Source organism: Pinus tabuliformis, chromosome 7 (genome assembly GCF_031772625.1).
Source record: "Pinus tabuliformis cultivar Carrire ecotype Pingquan chromosome 7, CPIR1, whole genome shotgun sequence".
Taxonomy (NCBI): Eukaryota; Viridiplantae; Streptophyta; class Pinopsida; order Pinales; family Pinaceae; genus Pinus; species Pinus tabuliformis.
This window is the reverse complement of record NC_142293.1, coordinates 933,135,296-933,150,674: the sequence shown is the minus strand read 5'-3', so window position 1 is coordinate 933,150,674 and position 15,379 is coordinate 933,135,296. Positions and strand designations below refer to the sequence as shown.

Genomic DNA, 15,379 nt, shown 5'->3' with positions numbered 1-15,379 from the left:
AAGTTCTTGTCTGTTGCTAAACACCAGATAGAAGTGTTCGATTACGGCAATCTAACTACCACATGGTTTGTGGAGCATTGTTTATATTATATTGCAGGTCCAATGTGAACACTCCTCAGCCATTGCAGACAATGATAAGGTTCAATTTGCTTTGTAAAGATAGGCACAATATTTGGAGTACGATAGACACATCATTGTTGTCTGCTAAACTCTTAGGACCAACACTTCACTGAGCTAGCTTCTCCCCACCATGTGAACACTCGACAATACATGGTGACCTAGTACCGTTGGACAACACATATGGGTATAAAGTATAAACACTTTACCTCACGCAAACCAAACTGAACAGGAATTACATTATATATCCGACTTGACTTGACAACACTATAGTTCTTCATTACATTAGAGTACTTTGTCAAGAAAAGGAAGTTTCCATGGTAATGAATTTATGTTAAATGCTAGAGGAGATTCCATTTCTGATGGCCTTTCGTTGAAAAACAACATGGATCCTCCAGATCTGTTTGTCCCACCTTTTGAAATTCACATCTTAGGTAGTTCTCAGTTGTTTGATACCTCTACGTAATTTCACCAAAATCTAGCAAGCAAGGACAATAGCCAAGAAGAGTTGTAGAACTTCACGATATCAAGCAACAATGCGACATGATTTTCGATGTCAACACGTCTCCGCACCCATTTCGTCCAATTCCAAGTTCGTAGAAGCAACATCGATGACAACCACATAGCCACGACCTACTCAATTCGAATATCTAAGTAACTCGGCGAGTCTGTCTATAAATATGACCTGGAACTTGAGCATAAATATGGTGCACAAATGTTAAGTGGAGAAGAGGGGATATGCGTAAAAATGTGTGTACATGTGTCACACGAAGAGGAGAAGGGTAGACGAAAAGGTGGGGTGCATGGATCCAAAAGAAATTTATCAACCTAATTAAACGTGAATGAAATTGAAATAAGTACAAGTAATACTAAGTAGTTGAATTATAGAAATGTTTAATAATACTTTTTAATATAACTAATTTATTTATATAACTAAGAAAAGGAAATCTGAATTATATATATTCCTAATACTATTAAATATTAATGTTAATATTTTATTAATTATTAAGGTTATTATTAAATATTAATGTTATTGATGAGAATATAAATAAAGGTAGAAGAAAGAGAATGAAATTGAAATAAGTATATACTAAAAAATGCTTAATAGTATTTTTATTATAATTAAAAATATATAATGTATGAAATGATATGTCTAAATAAATATGATAGGAAAGAAAAATAAATGAGTTATATATAGTTTAAATTATGAGAAGAAAGAAAAAGAAATATGGGCTATGTAGGGAAGATAATATTTTTTTTAAAACCATGATTGATGTAGATATTGATGATATTATTTGATGATTTTAGAGAAGATTGAGGAAGTTAGGTTATGAAATTTAGGATGCATGTGGACCATTATGAAACTTTTCAACACTTAAAGTTGTTTGAAAAATATGTTACTAAGAAAGTGATGGATAGTATTTTATGTGGGGTAAGTTTAGTTTTGAGGTTTTATATAGTTGGGATGTATGTTGGATTAATGGAATTCAAAATGAGTGTTGTGATGTGAGTTAAGTTATATATTTGCGAGTTGTGAGTTTAAAAAGAATATGTTATTGATTTAAAAGTTGATATACATATTATTTATGTTTAAACTAATAATTATTTAATAAAGTATTTTTAACACAAAAATCTTTTATGTTTTATATTTTTGAATATTAAATTTTATTTTAGCATATTTTAATAATGTTTAATCAAATTGATTAATTGATCGAAATGTTATTTAAAATAATAATTGTATATTTGATAATTAGGTGCACAATGAAATTTGATTATGAATAATTAAAAGAGAACTCACCCACTTTAACATGGAGTCAAAGGAAAAATGTAAGACTCTCACTTGTGGTGTCAAGCATACTTGGCAATTTGCATGGTCAATCCATATATTTTTGTGTCTTTGGTGATTGGATCATGGAGACTTGTGAGATAATTAGGATGATGTACTAGCATGTGGGTTAGGAGGACCAAGGATGTCTTGTTGAGTAGAACAAATGATCGGTGAGGTGCTGCGTAGTGGCTTTCACCCTCACTTGTGGTGTCAAGCATACTTGGTAAGTTGCATGGTCAAACCATATATTTGTGTACCTTTGGTGATTGGATCATGGAGTTTTGTGAGACAATTAGGACGATGTACTAGCATGGAGGCTAGGAGGACTAAGGATGTCTTGTTGAGTATGACAAGTGATCGATGAGGTGTTGCACAGCGGGCTTCATTAAAGGATGGTGTGATTTAGCAATGTGATAGATTATATGTGTTGTCCATGGCAAAGTAACAATATTGATAAGTGCCTCGAGTTATATGAATGCACGGGGAGGGAGAAACACGATCTTCTTTGACAATCACATGTAGGTTTATATGGATGATAGCATGGTCACACATTGGTAGTTGATTATTCAAGTATGCTTGGCTCGAGGGAGGTGATAGTAGGTTGCCTAAGGTTATGTGAGGATGATGCAACAATTGCTACAGTGAAACAAACACTCTAATATTCTATAGAATTAAAAGTACTAAATTTAAATTCAATCAAAACATATCAATTAGGTGTATTTGGAATGATACAAATTTAGTGAAAACATATCAATTACATATAATTCCAAATAATACAAACACTAATTAATCATACTCAAATAACAAAATCAAACTATTATCTCATAATAATTAAACTTCGTAAATAATATAAAACTTTCAAACACAATAAATAAACATCATAGCAAACTTTTAATATATAACCCAATAGAAAACCTTTAATTGATAATCCAACAATTTATAGAGATATGAAACATCATGTAATCTCATAGCATGTAAATATGAATTTGCCTAAAAGAAAATTAAGACAAAATTTATGCCCAACAAAATAATTCTTATTGCCGTTCCTTTTTCCCTTTCGATGAGCAATAACATGGCGTCCCTTCAATTTCGTTCCAGAATGTCAAATTAAAATGAAAAATAGAAACGGGAAATCAAACAAAATTTGAAGATTCGTATCAATAAAGATTAAATAATGATTCCAAGTAACAGACAAAAAAATATCATTAAATATGAAATTAACGTTAATGTAGACGTCATCGTGATAATTATCCCTAATTAAAAGGACAATATATAACATCGAAATCATGAGACAGAGTAACTGTAGGTATGTAATAAATATTATTTCAAACTTAAATACACATTAATTTATTTAGTATCCACGATTTATTTAAAAAAATAAAAAAAAATATATAAAAAAATGGCTCCTAAACGACTACCTCGTCTCCAACATGACCACCATCTCATCCATCTTTCAACTTAGGAAACGGCCCTAATATGACCTCCCGCTTATGGATTCTCAATTTGGTAATATCGCCAATTATAGCGCATCACCGTACACCATTCACCATCTGAATTTGGTGCGCGACAGCGTACCCAAACAACGGGGCCTGAAGGGCGGAGCGATTCCACGATAATTTCAACGAATACACCGAGACGAGACACACAGGGGAGATGCGTGCTCAGGTAGCTAACCGTCAGAAAGTGTAATGCTTGTCTTTTCTCATGAGATTTTTAATTTTTTTTCCGGTCTTCAACCTGAATCTGTCACAACGGCAATCATCATCTCTGCAACTTTGTCATCATTTTGGACCGTGTACATCCGGATTTGGTCCAAATTTGCTTTCGCTTCCTTTGTATTTTTATCGGAGACGGATCGAGGCGAATTAACCTTCGAAGGACCTCGGCATTACGCGGATCGGCACAGGTTCCAGAGTTTTCCGAAAATTTAACCTGTAAAACCTGTTCCTTTTCAAAGTTACATGCATTATTTGCAGATAATTTGCTGGCCTTTAAATTTTAGCGGTGTAATCTTCCTTTGGCTAGAAAATGTATGTAGCTCGGTGAAATATTTATTTCAAAGCTAACCTGAAAATTTACACCTGAGAACTTATTTTCGGTGAAAATTTTATTTAGGCATTTTACGGAGAAATTTCCATTTTTCATTCCAGATCTAGTTCAGAAATGCGCCAAATGTAGCTTAAGCCTCTTAAGGTTTTTGTTTTAGCAATGGCCTCAGCAAATGCCGTAGCGAATACTGGTAAAAACAGTAGTTTTACCGTCGGAGGAGGTGGGAATAGTGGGAGAAGCAGAATGCAAGTTCAAAACTCTGAAATTCAACGGAGGCAGTGGATTCCGGACGAGCGGGATAATTTTATGTCATGGCTTAGAGGTGAATTCGCTGCGGCGAATGCTATTATTGACTCATTGTGTCAGCATTTGCGGATCGTAGGTGAACCGGGGGAATATGATTTTGTGCTGAGTACTATTCAGCAACGTCGCTGTAACTGGACCGTTGTTCTTCATATGCAGCAATATTTTTCAGTTGCAGAGGTCTTGTACGCTATACAGCAAGTCGCTTGGAGGAAGCAGCAGAAGAAATCGGATCATTCAACTGGCACTCAAATCAATCCCGTATCACATGGAAAGGATAATGTACATTCTCCTATAGATAGGCATGGAAGTGTGCGACCTGGAAATTCGAATTTGCCATCTCAATCTGTAAAGAAGTCAGGGCAGCGAGTTTCGTTGACTCAGAATGGAAGTAAAGATGAAGGATTTGTAAGTGGAGCGGCTTATGCGGGTAAGAGAGAAAATACAGATGCAAATAATGAAGCACAATTGTATGACGCGCTCTCTGTAAACTCTGCATTGCAATCTGGCGAAGGCTTTAACAATTTGTCAGGATCTACGACGAGTGAAATTGAGAAAACAAAATCCTCCGCGCCGAGTGAGTTAGCAGAGAAGGGAAAACAAGAAGAGGAGACCAAACATGAATGCCAAGCGCAGGCAGAGCCAGATATTGGCGGATCAATTACGAGGGGGACGCAAGAAAGGTTGGAAAACAGAGGATCCAATCTGACAGAGAAGCATGAACGTGAAGGTAAGGTCCGCGTTCGTAGACTCTCTCTGTTTTTTAGCATTCAAAAGAAGTACAAGGGAAGGTGAGCCATAAGCCTCCACATTGCATTCCAGTTAATCTATTAGAATATAAGATCTGAGTTTCAGTGGGAAAATGTTTAGTGGAGATTATTACTTTAAAAGGTCAAGTTGATGAAACTCAGCAAGAGTTGAAATCTCCTACAGGAAATATCAATGTCTGGAATCATGCTGAAAGCGTAGTTATAGATTAGATTGGTTATTTTGAAGAAGGAACTTGTTTCGAAATTCCAATGCTTCTTTCTTTCATTCTTGTTAATTACTCATCTTTCCAGTGAATTCAATTCAAGAGATACTTTTTTAGTTTGTGTATTTAATTTTCTACAAACAAAAGACAATTTTCTTCGTTGAAGTCTCCTACAGGAAATATGGATGTTTTGGAATCACACTGTAAGCGTAGTTACAGATTAGCATGTCTGTTTTTCCAAAGGAACTTGTTTCTAAATACCAAAGCTTCTTTCATTCATTCTTGTCCATTACCTCATCTTCCCAGTGAATTCAATTCAAGAGATCCTTTTTTACTTTGTGTATTCAATTTTCTACAAACAAAAGACAATTTTGCACTTCACATAAACCGTGCAGCTGTAAGCAAGTCATCTTTACCATGACATTAAGTTCTGGGATATAATGAAGTTTTGAAAGGTCAGGTAAGAGGGATATAAAAGTTAGGAAGTAAAAATAGACTTTAATTTGCTTACAATAAGTCTGACTTCTTTATTGGGTGCCACTATGATTAGTGGCAGAATCAAAATTCTCTAGTTCTGAACAAAATGACACCTCACGAAAAGGCAGGAGATTAAAGGCGGCAGAGTCTAATCCTGCAAGACCCAAGGCAATGGATGGTGCCTGCTCAACACATCAGTCAGGTATGTTTGATTGCAAGACTTGGTAATTTATTTTTGTAGACATATGAATAAGAAATTTACAGACTAGGTTTTACCTATTCTGTACATTAATGTTGCAAGATGAGACAATAAGTTAAAAGTTTTAGGAAAGGTAGAGAAGAATCTTAGTGTATGGACTATTTATCTTAACAAACCGAAGTTTTAATGAAACAAGAGTGGAGTTTGTCAACAGGCCCGCAAGACAAGAAATGTGGCTTTTTGACATGTACCATTATAGCAAGTTGCAACTTGGCTTTCTGACATGTACCATCGTTGCAAGTTACAACTATGTGAGGGAGATTTTTAGGGCTATGTTATGCGCTTATAAAATTTAATTTCTGAACAAAATGTCATTTCATCAAAGTTCAAACCGTTAATCAACAAGTGGCTCCCTGTGATAGTAAGAAGCCAAAAATATCAATGAACCTTTTCCCCTGAATTACCCATTCTGTTCAGGTTATCAGCCTGAATGTAACATCCGATTCCTAATATTGACAGAGTTATGCACTAAAAACATTCTGCATTATCAATATTAGTTTTTAACAGTTTCCTTATTTAATACAGAAAAATGAAGTTCTCATTCATCTCAAATCATATTAATTTCTGTTTCTGCTTTTATTGTGGTAGTTTCAGGTGCTTCAGAGGACATATTGACAAACCTAGATTTTCAGTTTGTTTCAAAACAAGAAGACGACAGGCGGCGGTCTATGATTAGGGTTTCCAAAAATTTTGTTGGTAATGAACTTGTGGAGGGAAAGATGGTAAGAGATGGCTCCATGTTGTGCGGTAAACCACTGCAGGGTTGAAAGAAGATGTTGCATATTATATTATTATTCAGAAACATGAAGTATTCTAACTGGTGGGAACATCTAATGTGTATGCTGTTTTTAAGGTCTCTTCTTTGCTAATTAATTTTTGTCAAATTAACAGATCAACATTGTTGAAGGCCTAGAGTTATATGAAAACATCTTTGATAGTTCAGAGCTTTCACGGCTTACTCTGTTTACACAGAAACTTAAAGTTGCAGGAAGGCAGAGAGAACTTAGAGGTAAGTTTTATTGTGTATTCAATCAGTTACATCATTTACTGCAGCACTGTAGTGTGGATGTTTCAGTTTACGAGCACCCATTTTTTGATATTGTGCCAAAACATTAGATACTGTCTTGTAATAAAGAGACAGAAGTAAGGTCTGGATTATGCAGATATATCTATTTTTTTCTCAGAATTATATTACAGAAGATTTCACACAATGTAGAAAACTCAGGGTAAAACAGTCAATGTTCCATAGTTCGACAGTCCTGAATACATGCATAGAAAAAGGTGAAAACTGCATTCAACCTTCTGGCGTTTGAGACTTCCAGTAGATTTGATTACAGTAGGCATAGAGGCAAAAATATTGCTGACTGATTGACACAATTCACTGACATTCTTAGTTGGCTTCCAGTGGTGTTTCTTCCTTGAAGGGACATGCAGGTGGGGTCTTGTCTTCTAATGCCCTGTCAAAATTTAGATCCCATCTTTATTTTTCTTTGAGGAGTTCTGCCCCATCATGGTCAACTCGATTCCTGTTACCAGTGATTTTATTGTCTAGCTCAAAGAGTCTTCAACTGATCATCTTGGATTTGGACCATCGCAATGGGCGGGTTCTGCTCCATATGCAGAAGTTGTTCCAATTGGGCTACTGCTTCAATTGTTTCCTGCTTGGTTGAGCCTCTACTATTTTTGATTTACTAAAGATGTCGTGGATTTACGGTGAACACCTCAGAAAACCCTAATTCAGCATAAACCTTCAACAAAAACATCACATAAAGAGAAGTGGACCCATGAACAAGAGATATGGTGTTTTAATGGAAATAATCAATCACTAAAAAATTCAAATGTTGATACAACAGGTTTATAAAGTGTATTTATACACAACTTGGCTTTTCCCATAAAGGGGTTATGGGCCTGTTATCACACAAATCTGCACGAGCAGACCTACTTAATAATTATAGGCAATCTAGTGCTGCCATAGCTAGATGTCTCTCTTTTTGGATTGGTGCTTTTCCAGTTTCAGGGGGGTGCCCTTAGTGGTTGCATGCTGCTCTTAAGCTAATGAATCTGCATAAACTTTAATTTGTTCAGGACACAGAAAACTCACTCTTGAGATTCCTGTAAGCACACAAGAGGAAGGGTAAAGTCTCAGTGAAAATTGAGATGGTTGAGATCAGAATCTTAAGTCAATTGCAACAATGAAATGAATAAATGGAATGAAGAGAATATGCATCTTAACTTTTAAGTGAATAGTAATTCAAAGTATGTGCATGAGAGCCAACCAAAGCACTGCAAGACTATCAAATTAATGTCCTACCAAGAGATTCTAGCAGCCAAAGATAAGGCATAATTGAAACAAATGAATGTATTAACGAGAGACATGGATTACTGTTAAATTTCCTTGAAACTCTGCAACTAATTAAATGAATAACTGAAAACAAGGCAACTGAAAACTGAAACCAAATTTACTTTCACGAAGATACAAAGTTTCTTAACAATTTATAAGTAGTGGAAAATAATTGAGAGATAGAAACACAATCACACAAATTGACACACTTGTTTACCCAGGAAACCCAGAAGGGAAAACTGGCTTTCTTTGTTGTGGTATTTTTGTTCTTGAGTAATTGGATCTATTACAAAGCAATCTGTCTCTGAGAAAGCGTTCTGCTTCTTCTCACTAATCTCAGCTCTTGGTCTCTGCTGAAGATAGTCTTGACTTGCCCTGCCTCTTGCCTGATCCCAGCTCCTATTTCCTCGCCCACTAGCAACCCCTATTTCCTTGTGCAAATCCTCCTATTTCCTAGTGCAAAACCTGGCTCCTATTCTTTAGTGCACAAGCCTCCTAAATCTGTGCACACTTGCTCCTCAAGAATAGGCACTCCACAATCAAAGATGATCTCACAAACTTGTGTAAATTATGTACCTTCGTCCTCCTCTTTATAGACCCAATTCGAGTATGCAAGGAAGGCCCAGTTCAATTTTAGAAGTTGAGTTTTGATAGTGAGTTAACTGAGAGTGACTCTTTTTCTCTCCAATCAACACTTGGAGTCCTAACTCATTCTTCCTTCAATCAAGATTGAAGACTAACTCACTCTAATTGAACTTGTAACTACCACCTCGTTTTGTAGTCAAATTGATGAAGAATCCACTTAACTGAAGCTCCAACTCTACACACGCCATCTTGATGATCATTCTAATAAATTGGAAATAAACTCATCCCAACCGAAGGCTGACTCATGAGCTCTCACTCATGCTAGAGAAAGACAAATTGATGTCTTCACTGGCTAAGACACAAGCCAAAAGACCCCCACTCGGTACATTTTCAATACTCCCTCTTAGCGAGGAAGGGATTCTGTACAACTCCCAACTTAACTCTGAAATCGATGAAATTGCCTCTTGCCAATGCCTTGGTCAAGATATTGGTTGTCTGCTCCTTTGTTGGAATGTACGGTAGCTTCACTATCCCTTTTTGTACACAATCATCTACTCCCTCTGCTCTACTAGCATCCACCTTCCTCAATTTTGTGACTAGAGGAGTGGTCATGGGCCTCAAATGCTGCGTATGAAACCTCCCGAGAATCTCTGTAGTGTACTTCCCCTGTCCCAAGAAGTTTTCCCCATTACCCTGCCCAGTGTTACTTGGAAGCGGGAGCGAAAATGGGTGCGGGAGCGACATTTTCCTTTAATACCTGCCAATGTGGACTTGATACCATCCTAGCCAATGACTCTCTTACCTTCAAAAGGCGCCTGAAGGTGAGGTAATAGCTATCAAATCCAGTCCTTGCAATCTTCAACAACTCCAATCTTGAGTGACTGCGGAAAAGGCCATGGGTATTACTATGATTTGTAATAAATTTTATCATTTATTTGCCTCTCTTGTACAAATCACCAATCCATTTGTATTGTTCGTTTTTGTTCTTAACAATATCATGCATCAAAAGGTTCATTGTGTGAACCAAACACCCAGACCAAAATATGTTGGGGTATTTATCCTCAATAATTGCTCCCACTGCCTTACAATTAGGATCATTATCAGTGATGACTTGGATGACATTGTATGGCCCAATATGCTCAATTGTTTCAAGTAATGGTTCTGCAATGTTGATATCGGTCTTGAACTTGGCTGAGTAATCATATGCTGAAAGAAAGATGGCACCACTAATAGACACAGCAAGAACATTTATCAATGGCTTGCCTTTTATATTTGTCCATCCATTAGATACAATGGACACCCCATGGTCAGTCCAAGAACTTGTCATTCTATTCAAAGAATGTGATATTTTTATTTTTTCATGATCAAGTCCAACGGTTCTTGCCTTGTCATACCTAGGGCTCTTGTATCCTTTAGGGGCATCATTTATGGCAGAAACCATTTCGTGCCAATAAGGTGAGCGAAGAACATTGAACAGTATCCCACATGCATAGTGAACCCTGTAAACTTTTGAATCCACATCATTCCTGCATCCTTCATGAAGGAAATTTGATATGCTTCTACGCCTTAAACCTGGTGACCCTGTGCCTCCATATCCATTGCCTTGGGAGGATGCTGAAGGAGTTCTTTGTGATTGTGAGCTTGGTTCAAAGAAACCCTTTGATTTTTTAGATTTGTATTGGGCTTCCTCCTCTTCCCTTATGTATTTGGCTCTATCTCTGCTGACACACCTGTACAAGTTTTGATTCCTATTTGTTTATCTCCATCCCATGGCCTTTTCCTATAGAGGTTCTTTTTGGCACGGGTGTTTGAACCTGTGTAATTATTGTTGCAATGGGGGCAATGAAATTTAGTGGTTCCACTCCCTTTCCTTGCTTCAGGCCTATTAACATATTTCCACAATGGGGTTTTGTCTTGTTTAGTTTTTTGAGCTGATTCATGTTCACTCTCCTCCAGCTCCTCCTTACCGGGGTTTTCATCAAATCCACTATGACCCCCTTCTTCATTTTTAACCCTCATTTTTCTACTCTCCAACACCATAATAACCAAAAAAGGAACCAAGAAGAAGAAAATGCCAAGAAATATAACCATGATGTTTGAATCTGCAAAAAGATGGAATGGGAATGGGAGAAAAAAATTTATTTATTTATTTAGTAATGAACATTAAAAAAAATTGCTAGAATAGAGCCTACCTCTTTGGCCTCCAATCTCCCCTTGCTCCTTGCTCCTTGGCACTTGCTCTCTCCTTGCACCTTGCTCTCACTCTCACTTGCTCTCTCTTGCCCCTCACTCTCTTTTGCTCCTTACCCTCTCTTACTCTCCTCTTGCTCTCACTCTCACTCACAATTTCTAAAATCATGAAATTGATTGGAGGGAGGGTTTATTTATATTCCTTTCCTTGCTCCATTTCCTCCCTTCCCTCCCTTTTTCCCCCAAACCGGCGACCTTTTTTATTTTCCGATGTGTTTTTCTTTTCTCTGCACGTTTTTTTTGCGTCGCTCACCAGTTGGGAGCGTTTTTTATAGCCCGGGAGCGGTTGCTCCCGTCGCTTCGGGAGCAATCTACGGGAGCGATTGCTCCCGAAGCGACGGGAGCGATTGCTCCCTAATTCGGTCCGGCAATAGGCAGGGAGCATAATTTTTTTTTTTGGGAGCGCACTCCCGACCTGCTCCTGAGTCGGTCTCGCCCGGAGTGCGGATTGGGAGCGGGATCCGCCGGGGGGGGCGCTCCCCCGCAACACTGGGTCGGAGCCTATAAACCAGGGGGATGGAGTCTCCTTTAGTTAATGTTGTAAATCTTGAAAGTTGGAGTTTCCTAATTGATGTAAATTTTTGAAGACCTATATTAAGAAGCGTTCAATGGTTTATCTCCCGCAAGGGTTTCTGCTTAAAAAAACTCGTGTATTGTCTTGGACGTTATGCATTGTTGAATGGTGTTGATTTATGTTTTGATTTAATGCTAATAATAATTAATGCTCCGTCAAGTTAAAATTAACTAATTGAAGAGAAATATTGATTCACCCCCCTCTCAGTAATTCCAACAATCTTAGCCCTCATTTTACACTTTATTATCATAATTTTCGTGGCTAACTTTGCTACTGCCATAAATTATTATATTGCTGCAATTTCTAACTTTTCAAGCTCGTTTATGATAGCCAAGTGTATTATCTTGATTGTGTGTGTTTGAAAACCTACCTTGAGCCTCTATTGGTTGACCTAAGCCTCTAGGAGATCCATAAGAGCATTTGAGCTCAAATCTGGAGATTACTCTTAAATACACCTTAAACCCTAAATTCTTATCTTTATCCATTGGTGGAAATCATTATAGAACCATTAGGTCAATTCCGTGATTTGATCCCTAAGATCTACTCGGGAAGCCTCCCTTGCGTTGGATTGTGTCCTTCACTAAAATGAGGGGAGTAGTTACTAAGTTGACAGTGGTGACACTCCCATTGTTGCACTTTGTCTAAATCATCTAATGAGGCTTTGCATTAAGGTGCTAGATTCTGTTGCAACATGGAGAATGAAATGATTTCCCTCCTTTAGGTTTTCTCATCTTTCTACTTGTCGATTGTTAAAATGTTATTTTCATATTAAAGGAAGTCTGAGGATTCTTAAAAGTGGTCAAAATTTGTCCTCACTTTTTTCAAAAATTTCACCTTAATGAATAACCACTATTACATGTTCCGCTTGGATTGTGATACTTCTATATCAATCAGTAAAAGTAACACATTAAAGAATCATTTTATCTGTAAAGAGTGGGTTGGAGACTTTCTATTGTCATTATGATGACCATGTCTTGCAGAAATATTTTATCGTGAAACTACTTGCAATGTTTTAGGCAGAAACCTGTTGGCAAATGTATAATGCCTCTGATTCACATCTCGAAGCCCCATTGAAATGTACTGTCATTCATTCACCATGACAGCAATCTTGACCATCTTTAGGCAAGTTATCATCTTTCAACCATAAAATCTTTTCTCCCAGTCTTTTCAAATGAATATAATAGAGTTGATAGAGATGTGTTAAATATCTATATTTTGAACTGAACAGTAGATATATGGAAGAACAAATGACACTCTTTATAATCTAAATGAAATAATATTAGGTGTTGATAATCTTATCATATCCAGTTACTAATTGATGCTGTTCTTGATGCATTGTTGTAGTTTCCTTTTAAGGCAGAATCCATCAGTTCCTTTTTCAGCGCAGAATGCCTAATACATTTTTAAAAGCTAGCTAATAGTCTTTGCCTTATGCAATACGGAAAAGAACATAAAGTATTATGTCAGTTTTCAAAGGACTAAATTCTCTAGAATGTTTGAACCACAGTCGATTATAAATTTGGATAACTAAAAGCTTTAATGTCACACTACAAAAGTTCTGAAACACAAGAAAATCCCATTAACTTCTAAGCAATGTTCTGCATATTATTTAAAATCATAACATCATAATCTCTCATACAGATAAGAAGGTGAAAGCCAACATACAGGCCAACCCATCCAACACTGTGAATGGAACTCCCATTCAGCAGGCATGTGGTATCCAAACTTGCTTGGACTAGCATTATTGTCCATAATTTAGCCACGCTTGTGCAGATACAGTCCAGCAGCAACTCCTGTTTTCAAGTCATTGCTTTTAATCTGATTCAAGACAAGCATGAACTAAAAATCTCAAAATCTACATACATCCAATCGACAATATATAATGTCTAACACGCAATAGCCTCAGGAAAAAGATAAATAGCTTCCAGTACAAATTTAAAGAGATTCAACCTAGGTTGCATAAAAACATAACTCAGACAGAAAGAAAGAAAGATGGTGGATATGGGATATGTAAGTTTTATTTGTAAATATTGTGCAGAGAACCAATTTTATGTCCTCAGGGATTAACGGCACCAAAAGAAACATTAAACAACACCATCTACAAATGTATTTAATGAAAATAGAAAGGCCAAATGTCACCCAGCATCCGCGAAGAGATACCAAATCAACTTCTAGAGGGAAACATGCAAATCCTCAATTCTGTTGATAGTGTAAAGAAATACAAATAATAGCAGGAATTACAAGTCATACACTTAGGGCATGTTTCCCTATAATGCTATTAAGCTGTCTAATTACAATTACTTGCAGCCTTTAGATCAGAAAATAATATTTTTTATGTGCACTCTTGGGTATGATGTTGGTCCCCAGGGGCATGTTAGCTATTATCTTATATTTGGGCCATTCCAGACTAAGGTTAACAGTACTTATGACTTATTTACATGCACCAATGTGGAAATCAGGCTCTCTAATAGATTGAGTGAAATTTTCTCCATTTGTTTTCATTAATGCATACATGTCAGTTATAAAATAGCCAATTATTCTTACCTTGGGGTCTAAAAGTTGACAAAAAACAATATACCATTCAATATGGATTTTGTTAACATTGGATTTGACCTTATAAATCCAAGTGTTAATCTACAGGACATATTCATGGATATCATTCAAGGTGAACCCAGTGTCACAGAGTTCACTATTAGGCATCGATGGTTGGTACATGCATTACAAGGTGGATTGGTTAGTTGGTCTACTGATGCAACATTGATGGTCTATTGAGTGCCTTTCAAACTTGGCACATGGTCACATCTTTATTATTCAAGGACAAGATGGTTGGACAAAGTTAGAACAAGTCATTTTCACCAACTAAATACAGCGTATATGTCAGAGGTACATATAAAATAGGTGATTCAGCAAAGTAGGTGCCCCATACTTACAGATGCAGTGCAGTATTCAAAGTATGGGAAGTTGAAGACTCCCAGAAAGTTCTCATCAAGGAGATCTTACGATGTCATATTTTGCATGATCTGATCATAGATTTGGACAACCCTTTGGGAAGATATGAACAGGTTTCTGTTTCTAGGCAAATCTAAGAAGTTGCTACTTCTAGCATTTTCTACTTTTAGCAGCAGCCATTGTACCAGTTATTTCAGAGTGGTCTGATTGCCGAACCGATTTCATATTTGAGGGCCATTTTGAAGGATTTAACTATTCCAAGGACGGGCTATTTTTAACGGGTCACTAAACATTTGGTGACCCAATATGGTGGTGAGCATCAGTGTCCAATTTCAGGCCATTTCAAGCACTCTGAATTTTTAAGGACCAGTTGCATTTTGGCATGGTCTATATTTAGTTCAATAGGCCCACATGGAGATATTGCCTTATTTTTAGATGGTGTAAAGCCCTTGAGGGCTTTCATATGACATTTATGGGTACAAAAATTTTGCGTTGATGTTTGAGGACCATTCATGACACTTTGCAAGACGACACTCATGGCATTTCTATGTACTAGTTGCGGAACTGGGGCATTTTGTTATTGACATCTAATTTTTGTGTTAGCGTCATTGTTTACCTAACCATTGGCACACCAAGGGGGAAGATAGCAGTGTCACAAGATGACTTGGCAGTAT

The 15,379-nt window shown here is 36.9% G+C and overlaps 1 protein-coding gene across 4 annotated transcripts in view; it reads left to right on the top strand.

Moving 5' to 3' along the window:
* The first annotated feature begins 3,470 nt into the window (after positions 1 to 3,470).
* The window catches only part of LOC149250703 (uncharacterized), a 213,601-nt gene continuing 201,692 nt past the window's right edge, over positions 3,471 to 15,379 (top strand). Inside the window, exons 1-5 of one of the 4 annotated variants that reach the window (XM_089459198.1) lie at positions 3,471 to 3,610; positions 4,152 to 5,027; positions 5,821 to 5,949; positions 6,595 to 6,728; positions 6,898 to 7,015. In XM_089459198.1, coding sequence (XP_089315324.1) covers positions 4,154 to 5,027; positions 5,821 to 5,949; positions 6,595 to 6,728; positions 6,898 to 7,015 — 1,255 coding nt within the window. In that variant the 5' untranslated portion in view covers positions 3,471 to 3,610; positions 4,152 to 4,153. The other 3 variants (XM_089459199.1, XM_089459200.1, XM_089459197.1) reach the window with 3 other exon arrangements.